The sequence below is a fragment of the Vipera berus genome (genome assembly GCF_964194415.1).
Source record: "Vipera berus genome assembly, chromosome: 5".
NCBI classification, from domain to species: Eukaryota; Metazoa; Chordata; class Lepidosauria; order Squamata; family Viperidae; genus Vipera; species Vipera berus.
Window position 1 is genome coordinate 18,983,750 of NC_138207.1, and position 24,621 is coordinate 19,008,370.

The 24,621-nt window shown below is 37.8% G+C and overlaps 1 protein-coding gene across 1 annotated transcript in view; it reads left to right on the plus strand.

The window, feature by feature from the left end:
- Positions 1-24,621, plus strand: part of WDR49 (WD repeat domain 49) — a gene marked incomplete at both ends in the record, with an annotated part of 90,996 nt that overhangs the window by 27,677 nt on the left and 38,698 nt on the right. The window contains 3 exons of the mRNA XM_081329989.1: positions 10,242-10,406; positions 13,183-13,298; positions 23,171-23,301. Coding sequence (XP_081186115.1) covers positions 10,242-10,406; positions 13,183-13,298; positions 23,171-23,301 — 412 coding nt within the window. The remainder of the gene's footprint in view (positions 1-10,241; positions 10,407-13,182; positions 13,299-23,170; positions 23,302-24,621) is intronic.

Genomic DNA, 24,621 nt, shown 5'->3' on the forward strand with positions numbered 1-24,621 from the left:
TTTGGAACCATAATTTCCATTGCTAACTTAATAACTTAATTAAAATGAAGTCGTGCCTGATTTTACAACCTTTTTTGCCGTAGTTAAGTGCATCACTGCAGTTGTTAAGTGAATGTTGTGATAGTTAAGTGAATCTGGTTTCCCCCCTTGAATTTACTTGTTAGAAGCCAGCTGGGAAAGTCACAAATGATGATCAGATGTCAAGCACCCAAATTTTGATCATGTGACCATGGGATTCTGCAATGGTTGTAAGTGCAGGATTAATCATCAGTGACTTTTTTCCAGTGCCATTGTAACTTTGAATAGTTGTAAGTTGAGGACTACCTGTACAGAAGAAGAGCAATACAAGAAACTACTAGGTTGGCAAAGACAACTGTAATTATATGTATATACTCACATACACACGCAAGCACACACACACACAACACACACACCAGCCTTTTTCTTGTCTTTAAAATATTATTTGCTCTGGGAAAAGTGGCTGCATGGTCATTATGTACAAGAACTTCGGGATCCCTTTATTCTTTAGAAATCACCTTATAAATGAGAAAAAGTCTGTCCTGGTGAATATTCTTCCTGTTTCCATTGCTTTGCTTTTTGGTTTTCCTTGAAATCTCATTTTCTGCCTGCTATTGTGCATCACAGCCATTCTGACTCAGAAAAAAAACTCGTTGCTCCTGTTGAGATTCTCATATTGCTATTTCACTTCTGAACACTCGTTCTGGCATTGCCAAGCTTCAACAGCTCTCTGGACCCCTGAGGCAGAATAATTTTAAAACTTAGAATTGCGCAAATGTCATATTGAGAATGCTTATAGAATGTCCTTCTCCATGGTGATATACTGTAACTGTGCCTACCTTATAACAGTACTGACAGTGTAGCTGCTGATCTCTCTGCTTCCATTCCATCTTTGAACTATTTGTCCAATAGAATTTTTTTTAGTAATGTGAAAATGTTGTTTAAAGAGCAATGTGGCATTTCTAAGGCACTGGGAAGGGAATCATTCATCTCTCCTTCAGCTTGACTGCCTCATTAATATGTTGATGATTTTGACAGTACTGCTGGACATTAGCATCCTGTAGCATTGTAAAAATGAAAGGAGGGCTGTGTAAAAAAAAATGCTTCTAAATAAATAAATACATAGTTCTTTAGATTTCCAATGCAAACATAAACATGTTCAGCTGATTAACATATTTTGTACCAGCTGTCCAGTGCAACAAGTACTATTTTACAAACTGGAAGTACCCACAAATATAAATAAATATACAGAAAGATATACAGGTATCAATAATGAAGTTCATGCTAGAGAACAAGAAAGAACATGGAAAATTTGAAAACATGAAATGAAGCATATGGAGAGAAGGCCATTGTGTAGGAGTGGAGGTACACCACATGATCTGTATGCAGAAAATTTTACAGTCTGTTTCTTGGCATCTGCAGTTAAAAAGGATTCATTCCAAAAAATCTACTGGGCTAGATGGATAAATATACTAATTAGTTGAAAGGCAGATTCACAGTATCCTAAAAGTTGCATAACTAGAAAAAGCAGCTATGAATAACATGGAATAGTTTAGAAGGATAAAGATGATGGTTGTGTATAGCAGGAAGAGAGAGTGGAAGAAAATTGCAAACTAATACTTATAAGTTAAGAGTTTTCCAATGTTCCCTTGAAATGTTCTCAGATGAAACAGAGGGGGGAAATTAGAATAGAATATAATAGAATGGAATGGAGTGGAGTGGAATAGAATTGGAAGGAACTTTGGATGTCTTCTAGTCACTAGAATCTAGTCCAACTCTGTGCTTGAGCAGGAGACTCTATACTGGACAAATGACTGTTCAGTCTTGTTTTGAAAGCCTCCAGTGATGGAACACCCACAACATGTGAAGCCAAGCTATTCCACTGCCTGATTGCTCTCACTGTTAGGAAATTTCTCCTTAGTTCTAGATCGCTTCTTTCCTTGTTTAGTTTCCATCCATTGTTTCTTGTCTTGCCTTTTGGTTCTGCTGGGAAAGATTGAGGGCAATAGAAGAAGGGGATGACAGAGAATGAGGTGGCTGGATGGAGTCACTGAAGCAGTAGGCGTGAGCTTAAATGGACTCCAGAAGATGGTAGAGGACAGGAAGGCCTGGCGGAACGTTGTCCATGGGGTCACGATGGATCGGACACAATTTTGCAACTAACAACAACAACAATCTTTGTAGGAGCCCCTCAAATATTGGAATGCTGCTAACATGTCTTCCTTAGTTCCTCTTTTCACTAGACTAGACATACCCAGCTCCAATTCCTGCAACCATTCTTTGCATGTTTAACTTCCAGCCCCTTAATCATTCTTGTTGCTCTTTTCTGCACTCTTTCCAGAGTCTAAATAGATTTTTTTTATATTGTGGTGACCAGAACTGGATGCAGTATTCAGTTCTAGTCATAAATAAATAAAAATAATCCTTACTAAATATCCATTTCTTGCACTTTCCATTACTTATTCAAATGTTTAGTGTAAGCAATACAGGAAAATTCAGCAAAACAGAATAAGAAGTCATGTGGTTTAGTAATGTTCCCACACTTTTTCTTAATTAACAAAGAAATGCACTTAAGCAAGCTGCTATGTGATTTGAAAAGCAAAGTTGAGATGCAGCCTTCTGAATTAAGTCCTACATGCATTGTTTTGGTTGTCCAATCTGAGATTACTTGGAAGGCTTAAAAAGAGGACTAGATAAACTTATAACTGCTATTCACCCTGACTAGAAATTAATTCTAGTAAGGGAGCAACTCTGGCCTTCAGTATCATTTGCTAGGACCATGAGTTGGAGAATGCATTTCTATTTATGTTCTCATTTTGAGGATTTATGTTCTCATTTTGAGCTTTCCATAAACATCTGATTATGTGGGAAGAAAATGCTGGTTCACATGGTTTTCCTTATGCTAACAGGATATCGTAGACTGCCCATTAACTGCACTGGGGAACTCAAAAATTCAAAGTATAGAAAAGAAATAGGAGTTTATGTAGAAATTATACAGTATAGCTGCCCATTTCAAGGTTGTGATTCCAGGTAATTCACATTACAGTAAAGTTACACAGTATCATAAAAGCAGCGTTACAATGTAGCCAAGGCTCCTATAAAACTATTTCCTAATCAAAATGCATACATGTCGAATCTAGCAACCTGACCCATACAGGATGTTTGAAGGAAAAGGAAGACCTTCAAGACATATCAGAAAGTTAACAGGGTTGGAGCTGTTTGGATCAGAGGGGAGGTTGTTTTAAAGGGCAGGCACCACAACAATGAAAATAGGCCTCCTGAGTCCAAAAGGATAGCTGGCAGGAATAGCCAACACTCCAGAAGACAGACTTAAGACACAGAAGGATCTTGAAAGTCTTGAACATTGGGCACTATCTTACAACATGAAATTCAATGGTGAAAAAGTAAGGTTCTATATTTAGGCAAGAAAAACCAATTGCACAGCTATATTTTATGAGGTACTTTTTTAAAAATCCCATTTATATCCCACCCTTCTCCGAAGACTCAGGGCGGCTTACAATTTAAAGCACAAATCAATGTGCTTAGCAATAGCCTTCATTCTATGCATATGCCTGCTTATTAGGGCTTTCGCCCCTTCCCAAGCGGCATTATTACAAAGTCAGCTTATTGCCCCCAACAATCTGGGTCCTCATTTTACCTACCTCGGAAGGATGGAAGGCTGAGTCAACCTTGAGCCTGGTGGGATGCGAACCTGCACTAATTGCAGGCAGCTGGTGTTACTTAAGGAGGCATTAGCCCACTGCTTCACCAAGGCTCCTTGTTCAATAGTAGTAACTGTGAGAGTAACTGTGAGAGGGATCTCAGAATCCTAGTAGACAATCACTTAAATATGAGCCAGCAGTGTGCTGCAGTTGCCAAAAAAGCCAACATAGTGCTAGGCTGCATTAATAGAGGGATAGAATCAAGATCACATGAAGTGTTAATACCACTTTACAATGCCTTGGTAAGGCCACACTTGGAATGCTGCATCCAGTTTTGGTTACCACGATGTAGAAAGAGTACAGAGAAGAGCAACAAAGATGATTAGTAGACTGGAGGCTAAAACATATAGAGAATGATTGCTGGAATTGGGTATGTCTAGTTTAATGAAGAGAAAGATTAGGGGTGACATGATAGCAGTGTTCCAATATCTCAGGGGCTGCCACAAAGAAGAGGGAGTCAAACTATTCTCCAAAGCGCCTGAAGACAGGACAAGAAGCAATGGATGGAAACTAACCAAAGAGAGAAGCAACTTAGAACTAAGGAGAAACTTCCTGACAGTTAGAACAATTAACAAGTGGAACAACCTACCTTCAGAAGTGGTGAATGCTCCAACACTGGAAGTTTTTAAGAGACTGGACAGCCATTTGTTCAAAACTTCCTGACAGAACAATTAACCAGTGGAACAACCTGCCTCCAGAAGCTGTGAATGCTCCAATACTGGACGTTTTTAAGAAGAGACAAGACTGGACTGTCTGAAATGGTACAGGATTTCCTGCCTGAGCAGGGGGTTGGACTAGATGACCTCCAAGGTCCCTTCCAACTTTATTATTATTATTAAACTTTTATACATTTCAGTCAACTGAACACTCAAATTGATTGGGACTAATGGTTGACATGGGTTGCTGCCAGCATCCTAGGTATCAACCAGGTATCTCCTTAAAATGTAAGATGTTCCGAGTAGCATCTCCTGGTACAGCGATATCAATCAACTGTAAGCTTCAGTTCTCTATGTGCGATATCTAGTGTGTTGTGTTCCAATTGGTGATCTGTCTGTATTCGGAAGTCTCACAAGATCTTCACCCTCTCATTCTCAACAACTTTTTCCACCCTATGTTCCCACGACTTTTCGGACACAGGCAAGTCATTTTTTTTACACAATACCCAGTGGATTAGTTTAGCAACTCGGTCATGTCTAGCTTTGTAATCAGTTTGTGCAATTTTGTTGCACTCACATATTAAATGTGAAACTGTTTCAACTTTGTCGTTGCAAAGTCGGCATTTTGGATTGTCAGTAGATTTTTGTATCTTCGCTTTCATGGCATTAGTTTGTAGTGCTTGTTCTTGAGCAGCCAGTATTAAACCTTCTCAAGAATTCTTCTTCTTCTTCTTCTTCTTCTTCTTCTTCTTCTTCTTATTATTATTATTATTATTATTATTATTATTATTATTATTATTATTGCTTAATTATATGGAGGGAAAGGGAGGGGGAAGTGCACACACAACAGGGCCATAAGCACATGCGACACAAATGGGGCGGTGCTAGTGCCTGCATGACACTCACTGGCACCACCCCATTTTCACCGTGCAGTGCCCCATTTTCACTGTGTGGTGCCTCATTTGCATAGCGGTGATAGCATTAGTGCAAGTGAACACATGTGCACACACTGACCACTCTGTTCCATGGCCCAGTGGCCCCAAAGGTTGGGGACCCCTGCAATAGATGAACATAATTGAGGACAGGAAATCCCACAATTAACTGTGGCACCTCTGTCACATGGAGTTTTATAGGTAACCAACAGTGATCCTAGGACCAGGAGTCTTGTAGCTTGAAAAATAGTGGTGTTACTTAGCTACAACCAAAGATATACCTGAGCAATACCACTATTTGATATACTTAGGTACAACCAAAGATGTCTCCATCACTGCATTCTGGAGCAGCTGTAGCTTCTGAGCATTTTTTAAGAGCAGCTCCATGTAGATCTCATTTCAATAGTTCATTTGTCAACTGAGAAGTTACTAAAACATGTTTCATTCTCCAACTTCCTTGTATTGATAATGATCTGTAGATATTATATCCATATTCGGTCCAACCTGAAGAGAGTGTTTTGTATAAATAAGATCTCTACTGTGCAGAATTTCCAACCATGCAAAATATTGTAACTTATGTTCCATTGACTTTCTTTGCCAAATTTACAAATCAGTTTGGGGACAATGGGAATTTGAGCTACATTGACCTGCTTTTGTTGTGTCTTCGTTTTTCAAATTTGTAGATTAGAATGATATGGCACTTGCATATTTGTTTCCTAACAAATATAGGAAAGAATGGTTGTTGTTTTTTCCAAAAGTATTGTGCTAACTTTACTTAATGCTTCTTTTTACAAGTCTTTCTTAAAAAAAGTATAAAGCTATTTTGGAAAAAAAAACATATTTTTTTCTTAGGCCTGATGAGTTTTTTGGCTGATTTTTCTTCAACCAAGCATGTTTATAAAAAGACTGTATGCTATTTGTTTTCACAAAGCTTATTTAATTCAAGGACTCCCCATGTCTTTAACAGAAATAAGCAATGGAAGTTCTACTCTGATCAAAGCAGGGAAAATAATAATAATAATAATAATAATAATAATAATAATAATAATAATAATAATAATAATAATAATAATAATAATAATAATAATAATAATAATAATAATAAAGTTGGAAGGGACCTTGGAGGTCATCTAGTCTAACCCTCTGCTCAGGCAGGAAACCTTATACCATTTCAGGCAAATGGCTGTCCAGTCTCTTCTTAAAAACCTCCAGTGTTGGAGCATTCACCAGCTCTGGAGGCAGGTTGTTCCACTGGTTAATTGTTCTAACTGTCAGGAAGTTTCTTCTTAATTCTAGGTTGCTTCTCTCCTTGACTAGTTTCCATCCATAGCCTAAGAACTCCCATCCGTTTGACTTATACAGCCAAAAGAAGGCTTCTAGCTGGTTTTCTTCTTATTTTTTTTTCCTTTTGCCAAGAAAAATAAAAGTTTATTTTACGTTTGCCTTCTTGAAATAACAGGTGTTATCATCCAGGTTTTTTGGAGGATAATTTTTAATAGGCCAGCATATTAAAAGCATATTGGATACCAATTAAAATTCTTCATGGGTGCCATTCGTAATTACGCTTCCAGGGGTTTAGAAGAACATAATTTAACACAAATATGTTTGCAACTTCTCATATCATTATAAGGAAATTTTTGTTTAATTATTATTTATTTATTTTATTTATTTAGAAAATGTATATTGCTGCCAACTCGCACATGGTGACTCGAGGCAGCTTACAGGACATAAAAGCACAATATCAAAGAAATACAAATAAGAAAATAATAACCCCCCTCCCCCCACTCCCACCCTGGCGACAATGCACATCCATGCCAGGCATTTAATGGGCTCCATCCTGCTCTGGGCTCCACAGGCCCGCTGGCAGAACCACATTTTCAGGTCCTCCTGAAAGAGTATTAGAGTGAGAGCCAGTCTAATTTAATATTGAAAAACAGCAAATTTATTTCACTTACAGGTAAATAGCTTCAGTCTGATTTACTAATTCAACCCAGATTTACCTGCTTGCAGAATGTTGTAGCCTCAATAAATATGTGAAATATAAGCAGCACATCTTCCTTGTGAAAATAATAAAGGTATTATATTATTGCACCACGTTTATGACTATACACATCTACTCAGTACGATCTGTACCAAACAAAACGAAGAAATGCTTGGGATGCAGTTCTGTAGATGACATTTATATTAAGCAGTAAGAACTTTAAACAAAATAAATGGAATAATTCACTTGAAACCTATTCAGAATTAAGGATGAATAAAAGCCATCTATAGAGGAACAGCTCTCTTGTCTTTTCTGGCAAGCCATAAGTCACCATTAGAAAAAAACTGGTATGATGATTAAAAACAATGGCATGATTTCATTGTCATATTTTAATGGAAAGAACTGGTTCAACTGCAGAATACATTACAGAAAAAATAGTAGTGATGGAGGTCAACTTATCTCCCTCAAATTGAATTCAACTCTGGTGATATTATGGGCACATCCATGGAATTTTCTTGGTAGCAGTTTGGAAGTCATCTGTTGTCGCCTTATTTCAGGATATTTGTAAAATTTCTCAGCTGAGATTACAGATAGTCCTCACCTTACAACCAAATTGAGCCCAAATTTCTGTTGCTAAATGAGATATTTAAGTGAATTTTGCACCATTGTAAGACCTTCCTTGCCACAGTTGCTAAGTGAATCACTGAAGTTGTTAAGTTAGTAACATGGTTGTTAAATGAATCTGGCTTCCCCTATTGACTTTGCTTATCAGAAGGTCAGAAAAGGTAATTGCATTACCCTGGAACAGTCATAAATATGAGTCGGTTGCCAAGTGTCTGAATTTTGATCATGTGATCATGTGCTGCAATGGACATAAATGTGAAAAATGGCCATAAGTCACTTTTTTCAGTACCGTTATAACTCTGAACAGTCATTATATGAACTGTTGTAAGTTGTAAGTTGAGGACTACTTGTATTGTGAGGATTCAAAGTATGAACCCCTTCATGCCTTAAATATGGAGCAATTTGCTGAGCCTCTGGCTATAAATTGCAGCTAATGCAACTTTAAGTCACCAATCCATACCAAGAATATATTCATTTCTGGGAAAGGTGAGAAAAAGAAGCAATGCATGTAAATCACCATGGATATAACAGTCATCTGCACTTTCTCACTCACACTGGGCAATCAGCTATTTCAAGTAGCTTCATGCTTGTCTGCAGTACGGATTCCTTTCTGTCCAAGCCAAGCCATCTAAGAGGAACAGGGCTATGCTTGAACTTCTTGAAATTGATTTAATTCCCAGTCTTTAATAGGGAAAATCTCACAAATGACATAATGGGAATCTTCCTGTCAGCCATTCCAACTTGGTCAGTTAGAAAAGAAAGACTTTCAAATCCATGATTAGATAAAAGTATACTTTACTAAAGCCAAGTGGTTACAGAGGAAGCAAAGCTAGATCTGACGTTTTTGCACCCAAAGCATATGGTTATCTTTTTCCTTGTTCCCACCTCTCCCCCCACCCACCCCAGTTAACAGTGAGTGTTCAATTAGGTGCTAACAAATTGTTTGGGGGCTGGATGGTTCTGCATGACCTTGGAACAGCTAGCGGCTTTCATGGGCTGGTCCAATGCTTAGTTTCAATTCCTTTCATGCTATCCCCCCACCTTATCCCCTCCCCTTCATGTATGGCAGACTGACAGCAGGCAATGCATATCAGAGCAGGATGGCTGTCCTGATGCTCTTTCTCAGATATTGACCAGGACTAACCCTGCTCAGCTTTTTTGAGATTAGCTAACATTGACTATGTTAAGTAGTGGGCTCTTGGGTGCAGGAATGACGACACGAGGCTGAGTACAGGATAACTCATACTTTATTCTTGCTAGAACTGTACTGAAACTTGGGCTGCAACCAGCCACAATATATAGTCTAGCCCCTAGGCAGCAGCCAGTAGGTTTGAACCCACTCCTGCTGCCTGGGGCTAGCCAATTGCAGGACAGGAGACAGCTAGTCTGGGTTGCTGGAGAGCCGTTAGCTGCTCCAGCAACACACGTGGTGTATCACCACAAGCCCAGTACATAACAGACTAGGTAGGCCATTTTCATGACAATACCAACTTGGATTATTTTAAAAGGGAATTGGAGGAACACAAATGAGACAGCACTTATCTAATCGGTCTGGCTTCCCTGAGAAAGTGATTGGGCAGTGTGGGGAAAAAAGGATGCAAAATTATAATAGGCAAGAGAGAACTATATTTTACTAAGAGCATACAGTAACAAGTAGATTTTACCTGCACCTAAATATTTCATAAATATTAAACATGATCTATTGGTATACATGGGAATGGATGTGTGACATAAAAAACTGGGGTTGCATTCTGAAATCACAACACATATTTTACCAAGATTTTTTGTGGGGATGTGTGTGTCATATGTCATGATTTATCCAAATGACACTTCCTCCAATATACAGGGAAAATAAATGCCAATATACTGTTAAAAATAAATGCATAATACTGATATTGCAAGCTAATGCATTCAGAAATATTCCCTTAATACTTTATATATGAAGCAGTTTGCTGACATAAGGAAGCTGATATTTATTACCTGTATATCACAAAGCTTTATTGCATCCTGCTGTAAGAACAAGTCACCTCTTTTCTTTGTTAAATGATAACTAGATAGTTACTCATCAGTTAAATAAAGCGTGCTGTGAAGAAAGGTATTTAGCATAGGATAAAAATCAACCTACAAACTTTATGATTTGGAAGAAAGGTGGGAAAATCAGCGTTAATATTTTCCTTTTGGATTTGCATTTCAAATTTATACTTAGTAGACTGCATATGTATTAATTTATTATAATACAGGTGTTTGGAAGCAGAGCATGTCAGAAAGATTTTAATTTGAGTGACTTTTCTCTCTTCCTCTTCCTTAGGTAATCAGTTCAGATACTGGATCTACAGTTATCTTCTGGTTGATTGATACTGGGCAGAAAATCAAAGAGTTTACCGGTTGTCATGGCAATGCAGAGATCAGCACTATGGCTCTTGACGGGACTCAGACACGGCTCTTCACTGGGGGCACAGATGGAACAGTAAAGGTGAGCACTATGTGTGTTTAAGAAAGGTGGGTGGGGGAATGAAGTGGGCTGAACCATTTCATATTATCAGAGGGGGAGCATCCACCAGTTAGAAATTCCACTAGTGGTACTCAAAGTGGTACTTATTTTTTTTATAAAATAGCCAATACTTTTAAACAATAATAACAATATTGTTTATTAACTTAACTGGAAAAATAAAGAATTTATAATCCTTTTCTGTGTTTCCATGTAGATTGGAAAAGTAGACTGCATTACCTCAGACTGTGTTTAATTTCTGTTTCAATTCTTTCCGGTTTCTTCTTTACCTTATAAATGTATGTTGTCATGCTTTTTTTTTCTTAATTCATGGCTTAGGATCACTTTTCACATCAGATGGAAGTTAGGATGAGAAAGCATTTAAATTCTGGAATTGGGATACAGTCAAGGATACTAACATAAGGATACTTTGAATATGTTCTTCTAACACATGGATCACCTAAAGTTCTAGCAGATAATTTGCACAACAGAGCAAACCTGATTTGTCCTAAAATTGATGAGACTTTCTTTGGCATGTCAAAACCCTGCTCAAGTGCTTAATGTATAATTCAAAATACAGTGCAAACCCAGATTAATTCAGTAAACATGTTAGGTGTCTTGTGTAAATGTAGTCTTTTGCATAAATCAAGACTGTGCTCCAAAGAATTCTAAATTGTGCTATATTATGATTTGTTGAAGAAATAAAGTTCATTGAGCTCACACATGCTGTGTTGTAAGTAAGTGATAATATACAAACCACAATAAACAGATCCATAGAGCCTACTCCAAAACTGAAATGGGCCTACTCATAATTTAGCACAATGAATGAATCTCGTCCTCTGTAGGTTCAGAAGCACCAGTTATTTACAACTTTATTTTATTGACCCCTAGGGACATTGGCAATTGAAATACCAAATAAGAGTCCCTCTCTTGGTTTCTCTTCTGGCCTCTGTTTTTTTTATTTCTGATTTTAAAAAATTCAGATATTCTCCTTTACATATAGAATACTTGCTTCCTTTTTTACTTTCCTCCCCGCCATCGTAGGGACAAGCAGGAAAGTCTTTGAGTCTATTGGACATAGTTAATAAAAGATACATATTCTTTTGAACATTAAGATCACTACTTAGATACTATTAATGGCTTGATTCTACTCCCATAATGTACACCTTCAACTGGGACTCGGCAACTGAACTGAAAGCTGGGTTTGCCTTAAAATTTTCTCTACAAAATTGAGTTTCTGTGCTATCTTTGGAAGAGCAAAGAAACATAACAGGAGGTGAACTTAAGCCCAGGGGAACTGTGAATTCAGAGATGCAGAGCAAACAAGATTTCTAGGTTAATAAATAGCAGCAGTAACAGAGAAGTCTAAGGAAGAAATGAAAGAAAACGTAAAAGAAGGAGCAAAATTGTGGTATATAAATATACCTCACAGAGGAGGATGAACCATTTTTGGACATGATAGTGGGTTTGTAAAGGGAGAAGTAATTTTAATTCATATGTATGAGCCAAAAATCACTGAGTAGATGAGTGTGTCTCTCAAGTCAGATTAAAAAAAAATACATATATGACAAGTTTTTGATTGATGTGACTGTGTGAACAACGAACTATTTCCACAAGGATACTACTTCTGTCTCTAACTCTGCTACAGATAAACATCCTGAGTGTATCAAGCTTTGTCTTCTGATGTGATCAAGAATAAAGGATGGGTTTATTAATTTGAACTGTGCCAAAAGCTTCCATATGATTAACAAATCAGTAGATGAAAACTAGCTGTGCTTCACTTAATTTTTGGTTGGCTAGTATAACATTAAGGGACATGGTGGCTCAGTGGGTTAGGACGCTGAGCTTGTCGATCAGAAGGTCGGCAGTTTGGCGGGTCGAATCCCGAGTGCCACGTAGCAGAGTGAGTGCCTGTTACTCGACCCAGCTTCTGCCAACCTAGCAGTTCGAAAGCACGTAAAAATGCAAGTAGAAAAATAGGGACCACTACAGTGGGAAGGTAACAGCGTTCCGTGCGCCTTTGGCGTCTAGTCATGCCGGCCACATGACCACAGAGATGTCCTTGGACAAGCGCTGGCTCTTCGGTTTGGAAACGGAGATGAGCACCGTCCCCTAGAGTCGGAAACAACTAGCACGCATGTGCGGGGGAACCTTTACCTTACCTTTACCTAGTATAACATTAAGTTGGTTTTGTACAGTAAATTAACTGCAGTTGTAAGATCTTTAGATTTTAAAGATTCAAAAGGTTTACAGATAACATTGGTTCCCCATCAGTTATGTTGTTTCCTCCCCAACACATGAATTTTGTAGCCTTAAGATTTTTAACATTATTTTTGAAGTTACCGAGAAACATTTTACTCTACGGTTTTGATACACTGATTTTTCTATTTTCCAATTTAATTGTTTCATTGTTGAGAATAATAAATCATAAAATACAAATTAAGATTGAGTACAATGGTATCTATAGAGCAGAAACTAGAGGCAAATAGCCCTATGATGATGAAAGTAAATTAAAATGTTCAAAATAAAAAAAAAATCAGTGTTAAATCTGATTTGTAATATATATATGAACCTAGAGCTCCTTATATTGTACTGTTGATGCTATTGATAAGAAGTTGTAAAGTGCGCTGAATTATTTTGTAATATGAAAAATGTTAAAATTAATACTAAAGTCTCCATCCTATTATTGCTATTGCTATTTTTCAGTATTTTTTTTTTTAAATAGTATAAATCAGATATCCTGATTTTTCAATATTTTCAGGTCTGGGACTTCAACGGATACTGTCACCATAAGCTCAATGCTGGAAGAGACCAAACAGTTGAAATTTCCCAGATTTTGGTGCTAAGCTGGACTATTTTGGTCCTAGGATGGGACAGGTACTGTGAAGAGTATTCTACTTAAAAGGGACTGTAAATATAAGCCTACAATATAGAAAACTGTACTAGTGCACCTTTTGCTTCCATTAATGGGTGATAGCATCTGCTAATAGTCTGTCCCAGTAATTCAAGAGCTACTTGATAATGGAAATCAAGAAAAGATGTTTTCACTGGTGTAGTATAGTAAGAGAAGCTGTCATTTGTCTTGATCAAATAAAGCACTTTAGTTTTCAACAGGAAGGTCAGCAAGTTTCTTCTCAAGGTTTTTCAAGAGCAAATATATATGTGTGTGTGTGTGTGTGTATATATATATATATATGGATCTTTGGTCATTCGGGTTTTTCCCCGCGTAGAATTGAAGGTGTAGGAGCAACGTTTCGACGGAATCCCATCCATCATCCTCAGGCTGGTGGCTTCAGCTTCCTTCTTCTGGGAGAAGCATGTGGTAGTGGCTGTTTGTTCCTCTTTTTTAAACTGCCAGAGGGGGTGTGTTCTGTGGGTGGAGGTGTGCTCTGATTGGGTGGGGGATTAGGTGTGTTCTGATTGGGTGGGAGTGTGTTTTGAATGGTGGGTGTGTTCTGATTGGGTGGGGGTGTGTTTTGAGTGGATGGGCTGGTCTCAGCTGCCAGCCTTAGACCTGAGCTGGTGAGTTGTGCTGCTTTTGTTCGGCTTCGTGTTTGTGGTGGTGCCAAGTTTTTATAGTGGGTGTCAGTTTGCTTATTGTGTGGTTTGGAGGGGTTTAAAGTGGCTGATGTTGCAGCTGTAGTTAGGTTTCTGTTTTGTGGTTGTGCGTCGTTATCATTGTGGGTTCGGATTTGCTTTTTGAATGGTTGTGTGGTGGTGATGTCATGTGATGTTATCATGAGTTTGGGTCTGGTATCATTCTTGGTGGTTGGGACTCGTCTGTCAATCAAGGTGGGTTTCCAAATGGCTGGTAGGCGAGAGGTATCATCTCATTTGTTCATGCTGTGGGGGCGTTTTTCTATCTCAATGGTTTCTCTGATTATTCTGTTGTTAAAATGTTCAATTTTGGCGATAGTTTTGGTTTTTTTAAAATCAATTTCATGTCCCGTGGCTTCAAAGTGTTGGACCAGGGATGAAGTTTGTTCTCCCTTTCTGAGTGAGTTTTTGTGCTCTTCAATGCGTGCACTTATTCTTCTGTTGGCTCTTCGGCTTTGAAACGGAGATGAGCACCAGCCCCTATAGTTGGAAATGACTAGCATGCACGTGCGGGGGAACCTTTACCTTTTTTTATACTGAAGTACTGTATATTGTAAGCCCACTTAAAATTCATGTAGAACACCTTCCTTTGTTTCCTAAGGCTAAACATTCATGTTGCTCAGAGCAGAAGTGATTCCCTGGGGTCATTCCTGTTATGATGGAGTCACAGCTTCCAAAATTTCTAGTGAATTCTTGGGGTTCTAATCATCAACCACTTAGAGATCACTAGATGTCAGCCCTTTGAGGTAGACCAGATCATGAAATCAACTCTGCAGGAAGATTAAAATATTTTTTATCGAGACAGGCTCAATAAAAAAAAGATTAAAAAGTGTATTTTACCAGATAATAATGTGATAAACCAAGAATTGCTTAAGTTGGGTGGCCTATAAATCTTTGAATAATAATAATAATAATAATAATAATAATAATAATAATAATAATAATAATAATAATAATAATAATAATAATAATAATAATAATTCCTGCATATTCCTTTCTACACCATGCCAGGATGGAAAGGATAGCATAACATTAGTAAACAGTTAGATTTGATTTAAGATAATTCTCATGTTTATTTATTTGTTTATGACATTTTTAGCCCTTGGTCCCCCCCCAGTGTATCACGGCTCTGAGAAGCTTACAAAATAAGACAATAAAAATGAGAATATACATCATCAAAAACATCAGTATGAAATGCAGAAGAAAAAAAACACCATCTAATAGACCAAAACTCTGCAGAAAGGATCATTCACCATTCTAGCACAGGACTTGGAGGAGGTTTTAAAGACTAATTTAAACAGGGTGAGGGTGGGGGCCATATAAATCTCAGAGATAATGTTGTTTCAGACAGCAGATGCCATGAGAGAAAAGACCCACTTCCTGCATCTCATTTGCTAATATTATTTATTGGATGAGAATTAGAATGTGATGACTCAGAGCAAAGGGGACCCAAAAGAAGGTACAGCCAGTCCTTGACTTACAACCTTTTGTTCAGTGACTGTTTGAAGTTACAAGGACACTGACAAAAATGACTTACAACCAGTCCTCACATTTACAACTACTGAAGCATCCCCATAGTCATCTGATCAAAATCTGGACATTTGGCAATGAGCAGGTATTGACAATGGTTGCAGCACTCCAGGGTCATGTGACCCTCATCTGTGACCTTCCCAGCCATCTTCCAGCAAATAAAGTCAGTGGGGTAAGCCAGATTTGCTGAGAGACTCCCTGATTCACTTAAGAACTTCAGTGGTTCACTTGACAACTGCAGGAAAAATGTCATAAAACTGAATGCAATTGACTTCACAATTGCTTTAACAATGGAAATTCTGATCCCAATTGTGGTCATAAGTTGAGGACTACCTGTACTGAATATGTCCAAATCATATGACACATCCTACAATATCATTCTGTACTCTGTATTCTATTGCAGTTTACCACTGACAGCTATAGTAACTTTTGCCATGCCCTATTAGCTACTGGTTCTGCCAAAGTGGTACGAACTGGCTGAAGCCCACCACTGGTCATAGATCATTATAGGGTGCATGCAATAATACTGCACATGGCAATTTGCTAGATTTACTTTCTCTCTTTCTCCCTCTCTCAGAATATTGCTTGTTTTTATAAAGTCTTAGCTTCTACACCCATGAGCTTTGCAGATGCTAAAGAAAAATTATGTTAGGCTTTAATTAGAAACACTTCTGTCAATATACTTGAATGTTCAGATAACACATACAAGTACTTCCTCTATAATAATCATTGCAAAATTAGGCTGCACAACTGGAGATTTGGATGAAATAAATTGATTTTAGGGTACAAGGTTTCCTTTGAGTTAAGAGCTGTTTATTTCATAGGCTCAAAAACATGCACGCTGAAATCAAAACTGAATTAACCAACCCAACTATGCCATCATTCAGCATGTGTGAGTATAGTTATACCTTGTCGGACAGTTCTCAATATTTACAACAGAAAACAATAGTTTTAGTCTGCAGAATACTAACAAAGGCATTTCTCTATTCTACCAAAAGCTCTAATGACACCAGAAAAGATTTTTCAGTTGTTAGGGAAACTTCCTACTACTATTACTATTATAGTCATGTCAGAAGCTGAAAGGATTGAAGAGTGACATCACCATTGCCCAGGGGACACCCAGTTGGGGGTTCTTTTCATGTGGTACCCTTTATTTATTTACTCATGGTCGCCTGCTTTTGAACTGCTGGGTTGTCAGGAGTTGGAGCAAGAAACTGGAACTCAGTCGCAGCAGTAACCAAGTCTTGAACGCGAGCCTACTGATTGTCAGCCCAGTGTCCAAACCATGTGAACCACCATACTGCTCCAACTTCCTAGTACAAGTGAGATAGAACACAGAATGCTGCAATGTAATGTTTGAATTTTCCTTTGATAAGATCTGTATATCTCATCAACATTCTTCAAACATTTTTTGAAGAACCCCAAAACACAAATATTTTTTCATAGAGTAATTTTATTCTTAAATCATAAATTTATTTTACATTTGCAGGCTGTAATGTTAAGTTAGTACTGTATCAGTTGTAAGCATTGCCAAATGAAAGTTGTAGAGGCAAATCACATGCAAAACATAATCTCCTGAAGTCTTTGAAACAGCCATTAGAAATCAGTTGATTCAAAATATTGATCCCTTATTTGGCCAAACCATTCCAGTAAAGCATCTTCCCCCTAAATTTCAAATTAGGGTTATTCTATTCCAGGGGTGTCAAACTGCCGGCCCAGGGGCCAGTGGCATAATGAGGAGGCCATGCCCACCACAGCTCCAGCAATGTACAAAAAGTTGTGATACATCGTGTCACCTCACGTGATGTGGCAAGTTTGACACCTGTGTTCTATTCTAATTATATTTTCATATAATTTTGGATCAACTATGAATAACATTATACATTATGAATAAAGTATACATTTATACTTTATTCTTGGTGGAGCAGTGGGCTAATGCCTCCTTAAGTAACACCAGCTGCCTGCAATTAGTGCAGGTTCGCATCCCACCAGGCTCAAGGTTGACTCAGCCTTCCATCCTTCCGAGGTAGGTAAAATGAGGACCCAGATTGTTGGGGGCAATTAAGCTGACTTTGTAATAATGCCACTTGGGGGTGTGTGAAAGCCCTAATAAGCAGGCATATACATAGAATGAAGGCTACTGCTAAGCTTGTAAGCCGCCCTGAGTCTTTGGAGAAGGGCGGGATATAAATGGAATTAAAATAAAAAAATAAAAAAATAAAAATAAATAAAATTTCATTCAAAACAATCAAAAGGCTAAAAGGCCACAATACCTCCTAGCCAGCAATCAATACCCAGATAAGCAGCGATTAACACCAAGCAGTAATCAGTACCCCAATCAAGAAACTACCAACTCAGTAAACAACAGCTTATCCTAGGAGCCTCCTACCAACACTGACAAGGCAAGCCACTTGCATATAAACAGAGAACAAATTCCACTCCCTTCTAGAACTGATGATGTTACCTAGGTGGGTAATGAAAGCTCTGCAAGAAAACAACCAAACTCAAAGAGCACCAAGGACTTCACAGTTCAACCCTGAGCTACAAATATTCTCCACTGTTGGTACTGATGTAAAGATTAAAGCAATAGTGACTGTAAAATAGGAATGCAATGGATAAAAGTGGGAGACTTCTTTTAACAATAAAACATTTCTGTGTGATGCATAGTCACTACTTAGTTGCACAATAATCTGCCCATTTATCCAGAACATAGACACATGAATGGGCTGTATATATTCAGAAGGCTTGGATCACAAAATGTTCTTAGTGATAAATAATTATTAAGTTTTTGCACAGTCACAATGTACGTGGTATTGCATACAACTATCTTTCTAAATCTGATATCCTCACTATATATGGGACTAAAACTCCCAGATGTCCCAGTCTATATCTCTTTCACTGCATTACCTCTGGTGCTGTATCTCAACCTTGAAAATTTGGGTGGTCTTCATTGGCTGGGGAATTCTGGGAGTTGCAGTCCCACTCATCTCAAATTTACCAATATTGAGAAATACTGGCTGAAGGATTTAGGGAAGTCCAATCTATCATACCTTTAGGGTGCTAAATTTGGGGGAGATATTCTACACCAGGGTGTCAAAATGGCAGGCCATGGGCCAGATGCATCACATGCAGGCCATGCTCACTCTGGCTCCGCAAAGGCAAAAAATGTCACAATACATCACGATACATCACGTGATGCGATTGAGTTTGACACCTGTGTTCTACACTATTAGCAACTTTCAAGAACTCAGTGCATTCCAGGAATACATTTGCTCTGTTAGTGACCTGATGCCTTTCTGTCTGGTGATATACAAAACATGTCCTTCTAGAGATCTCTCAGGTCTTTAAACATTAGTCCTCATGTGAATAATTAAACTGACATCCTTGAACCGTAAAAATGCTACTCACCATGGGAAGCAATAATAAATTGTATACATCCACTTTTAATGTGTTTAGAAACTTGCAGTCTGTAAATCAGTTGCATTGTATTTGTGCTGAAAAAAAGGCTTAACAAGATAGTAATTGTTATAACTGAATTTGAGTCTCCTTGTTTGAAGTCTGAGTTTGGCTGATCTGCAGGCAACAGATTTTTAGCTTTTCTACAGAACAAATGTTATTGGCAAAGGAAATAGAAAATCAATGTAAATACATTTAAGCAGAATAAAATGTATCTGTGCTGCATGCTGTACAAAGCTTGCTTTAGCCAGGGCTAAGTGTTATGTGTTTATAAACATAGATTAGACAGGATTAAAGGATCTCAGCCTATGTTTGAAAATCTTTATTTTCTCAGCAGCCTCATAAAACCAATGCTGTTCTTTTTCTGCAAAAACTCCTGTTCTTTGTTTGATTCTGGCATAATGAAATAAAGAATGGGAAAGTGTAAATTGGGGTTATAGAGAGTTTGGAAAGTACTACATATTGAACTGATTCAGCTGCAGAATACAGTACAGAAAAAATAGTGGTGATGGAGGTCAACCTATCTCCCTCAAATTGAATTCAACTCTGGTGACATCATTGGCACATCCATTTAGTTTTCTTTGCTAGAAATTTGGGAGTGGTCTGTCACTGCCTTATTTCTGGATAAACGTCTCAGCTGATATTACTCTGAGGATTCAAATGTGAATCCCAAAACGTAAGTTTGGGGTATAGAAAATAGCTCAGTTTGTTTATCTCCTTCTCTTTCTTGAAACTGAGATAAAATCTGTGCATCCATCCAAAGTTTAGCAATCAGGAATTTTAGGTATGCAACAGGGAACATGTTCTTAATGCCTGCCCTATGCTTCCCTTTAAGCAAACTGAAGAAATTGAAACCTAATTATATAATTCAGCATAGTTTTGGAACATAGATTTTCCTAGTGTGGTCTTCGGTTTGAGGAATTACCTTGTGTGAAATTTAGATTTGCATAGGAGCAGCTACTGATACTGGACAGGTCTATTGAGGTACATTCACATAAGAATGACCCCACCACAAGTCAGACAATTCTTTTGACGGTCTTATTCTTATTTAATGACTGTCTTAATGATTATTGAAGTGATGACAGGGATAGAAAAATAACTTCGTGATCAAAGCCCGTATTTATGACCTTCACAGTATCTCTCTCAATGATGTGTTCACCTTTCAGTTAAATAGTATATGTTGTCCTGTTACTTGACCTATTTTTTTCTTTTTATCCCAACACAAGAACGGACAGATTGTCTGGGCAAACTATCTCTTCCTGAGCTACTTTTCTGTGAAGCACCTCCTAGAAAGTGCTGACTGCAAGTTAACAAGCTCAGCTTTGTGACATTAAGATTAGAACCTTCTGGCCATCTGTCTCTGCTGCCTGACCCTGACAAGACCATAATCAGTTTCACACTAAATACTTTTGTTTGAGTTCTTAGTGGCTCATGGCTCACAGCAGAAGTGCACTAGGCAAATAGCAGCACAAGTACATTCCTTTTAATCTGCATTCTCCATTGTGTGACTGTTATTCTCTTGTAATCCCTTCCTCTCCAATAATGTAAATACAAACATCAACTCTGTTCTTACTAATTATCCCAGAGCAGGGTGAGCATTCTAAAAGGGAGGGATAGATAAGGGGCTATAAAATTTACTCTTTTTCTTGGCTTCCCTGTGAATCAAGTTCTGGAAACCTTCCCTGTTCTTTAAACTTCCCTGCCATATCCTTCTGATGGTTTAGGGCAGACATGTCAAACTTGCGATGTCACGTGATGTCGTGCAATGTATTGCAGCTTTTTCTCCGTTGCCGGCAATGGGGTGGGCACAGTTTTGGGATGACGCGTCTGGCTCGTGGGCTGGCAGTTTGACACCCCTGGTTTAGGGTTAGGGTCTGTTACTGGAAAGGAAAGCTGGAGTAAAATGCTAAGCACAGTTAATGTTACATAATTGCTTCACTTAATGACCAAGTCACCAGAATCTACTGGTAAGAACTTTTCTACTGAACTTGGGAAATGGTTAGCATCTATGCAGAATGTGAGTTTATATTCAAAGGTTAGTGAATAACACAGAGCCAGGTACAGAACATTCTGGAGTCTTCTGGTAACAGGGCTAGAATTACTCAGACAAGTTCATAAGAAAGCCAAGCACTTATGAAGACTAACATTTACTAAACTAAGTTAGGAAGCTATAAGCAAAAAAATGTTTCAATTCAAGAATAAGCCCTCCTATCTAGAAAGAGGATGGGTGTGATGGCTTAGCAGTTAAAGACCCTGAGTTTATTAGATGGAAAGATGGCAGCCCAGATTTGAGCCCTGAGCACAGAACGATGGGGTGAGCTCCTGTTACTTCCTGCCAACCTAGTAGTTCAAAAGCATGCAAATGTGAATAGAGAGGTACCACTTTTGTGGGAAGGTAATAGTGTTCCATGCTCCTCAGCATATGTCATGCTGGCCACATGACCAGAGAAATGTCTTTTGATAATGTTGGTTCCCTCGACAAAGAAATGGAGATAAGCACCATCCTGTAGAGTTGGACACAACTGGACAGGGAAACCTTTACTTTTACCAATAGAAAGAGGATTCAAACCCTGTTCTGTTTCTTATCCTTCCTAATGACTGCTTGTTCTCAACACTTTGCTCAGGCTGGCCAGCTTCCACTTGCCCTTTGTTTTGCAATGATCAGATTTGCTCTTATCTGACTATGTGAGAATTGGTTCTCACATACGTACTGTTGATGCAAGCTGCAAAAATTCAGTAGCACAATTTGCTCTGTCACTACTAATTTTTCACATCATTTCAAAATATATTTTTTGTTTTTTTAAATAGTATTTGTAACACTGAGAAATAAAGACAGTTTGTTATTTGTTAATCTTTGAGCTGCTACAACACAATTTGTTGCTTTTATAATTGAATAATAAAGGTAATTCTTTAACCTCAGGATTAAATCATGGTATGATAAGCCTTAGTTTATAAGGTATGCCACAAGTGGCTGGATTTATATAACAATTTAATTCAGAAAACATAGTTTGGAAACCCCAATAGTTGACCTGAACAACATGCCAAGACAAATCCAGATGTGCTATGTAAAAATTTAGGATGTTCTGTGAATTCAGCCTAGAATTATTCAAAAATAATTCATTTTCCTTTTTTCTCTGCTGCCTAAAATATATATACAATGGAGCTGAAGGGTAAACACAATCATTTGGTTCCTCAGCAACAAACTGTACCTATTTGTTCAGGATATATCCAAAGTATTCTTCTTGTTTTTTAGGACTCCACATTTTCTGCATTATTGTTTTCAAATAAAGGGTTTTCTTTTTCCTTTAAGTTAATTTTATAGCAGATTTTAACAGAGCTGTGAATTGGTTAGGACAGTAATTATCCTTGTCATCAACTATTATGGTTAGAAACAATGCAGGGTGCACTGGAGACAGATTTTTTGTTATGATTTGGCAGTAAGAAATGTAACTGAACAATAGTTTTTTTTAGAAACATAGAATGAGGTTTGCAACATACAATTTCTGCAACAAAAGCGCAGAAAAGAACGAGAAAATAAAAACATGAAAACATCACATTTAATGTTGCAAGGATATCTGTTAAACATTATCATTTCTTGCAGATCAGACTGCTTTTTGACGATTAACTCAGTTCCAAAAGTGTAGTATTTCCATTGTATGAAAATAATTTGTGGCTTATTGCAGGAATGGCCTGCAAATATGGAGTATGAGGAAGATAAAATACAAGGGGATGAATAGGGGGAAAATATTCTGAGGTGTACCTTGTCTGCTAAACTTTGACTAGAGAATATAAAGTCTTCCTTGGGTTGGGTATTCGCATCCTGAGGGATATATCAACTCTAACTTAAAAATATATATTGTGATGCACTTACATATTTGATCTGCACTTCCTTGTGAGATTGCTAAAAGGGACTGTCCTTATAATAACTTTCCTTATAACAACCTATAGTATCAATAAAAGTTAAGTTAGAAGGGAGCTGGTAACTCAGATAAGCAAGTTCACCATTCAAAGTTTGTACCTAGGACTGATGCTTACAACTTCTTTTGTCTCCTCTGCATACGGGATGTATACTTATTCTATATTTGTACTCCTTAGCCAAGGGACAAAAAGCTGAGGTACAAAAAGGTCCACTCATTGGTTTCATTTGTGCTTGTTTGTATCTTTAGGGTGATCACCGTTTTCCGCCTAAATAATTTGACTCAGTATCTTGTTCAGCCTTCAGAATGGAAAGGAGCGGCTCAGCATCAGGATGACATTTTATGTGCAGCATTTTTACCTCCACAGACTCTTGTCACAGGTAGAAAAATATTTAATGACTGAACTAATGGTGCTTCAATGCAGAACTAGATCTGCTGTCTGGTCTAAGTTATTTGTTGTGTTTTGTAGAGCTTAATTGCTTCTGAAACATAGAAAGAAGAAGAAAGAGAAGAAATGAAATCATGCAATAAAACAATTATGGGTCTGGCCTTCACTTTTTTTTTCTACTATAGTTTTCAGCTTCTAACTTAGAGAAATCTGGGAACTATGACATTTATTTCTAGATTATCTTATTAGAAGAGTAGAAGAAATGAGTTTTGAGAAACATATGAGTGGATAAAAAGGTAAAGGTTCCCCTGCACATGCGTGCTAGTCATTTTCGACTCTAGGGGCCGGTGCTCATCTCCGTTTCAAAGCCGAAGAGCCAGCGCTTGTTCTTGGATGTCTCCATGGTCATGTGGCTGGCATGACTAGACGCCAAAGGCGCACGGAACAAACATAAACTTTTAAGTCTTATTTTCCATCTGGATGGAAAGCATATGTTCTACACCAGAGTCTCAACTTCTTCCCATTCTACTTCTCTTATCATTATTAATTAACATCAGTTAAAATATTTTTTCAGTAAACTTTTATAGGGTTACTCCTGAATATGAACTGGATACATTTAGGATTGATTTCATTAAATAAGCACAGGACATTTCTGACTCCATAGCTATATGGCTCTGTGGCTCTATTTCTTTTGACAAAAATATTGTGTGAATTGAGCTACTAGTCTTTATCTGCTTCCCTCCCCCATGTTCACTACAGTTAAGACTTACTGGTTCCTGTTGCTTCCATCTGCATTTGATTCTTGACAGTTATTGTGAAGTTGGATTAACAACATTTTAATATTGGATGATTATTTTAATTTATTATATTAATTTCAATGATTATTTTCTATCCTGTCAACATCTTCAAGAATGCCCCTATGGTTTACTAGCATAGCACTAATTAAAATGTCCATAGCAAACTAAATTAAATAAGGATTAAAAATGGAGCAGCAACAAGCAAGCAATAAGGCATTAACTTTCAGAAGGAAAAACAAAAGAAGGAACACATTTAAATTCTAGAGAGTGGCTTTTGCAAAGACACCACTACTGAACAACAACATCTCTGGGTGTCCGTCCCATTTGCCACAACAGCTGTTTTTCCCAGACAGAGTGAATTTGAACTGCCCCTGGTATGCTTTGGAAGCAAATGAAAAGTCCACTGGTCAGGTGTAACATGCAATGAACACTAGTTAGCAAGTGGGCTGCTATATTTTTTATTACTTGCAAGTTCTGATGAGTCCCTGGGGTGAGTACTATGTGGAACGCATTGC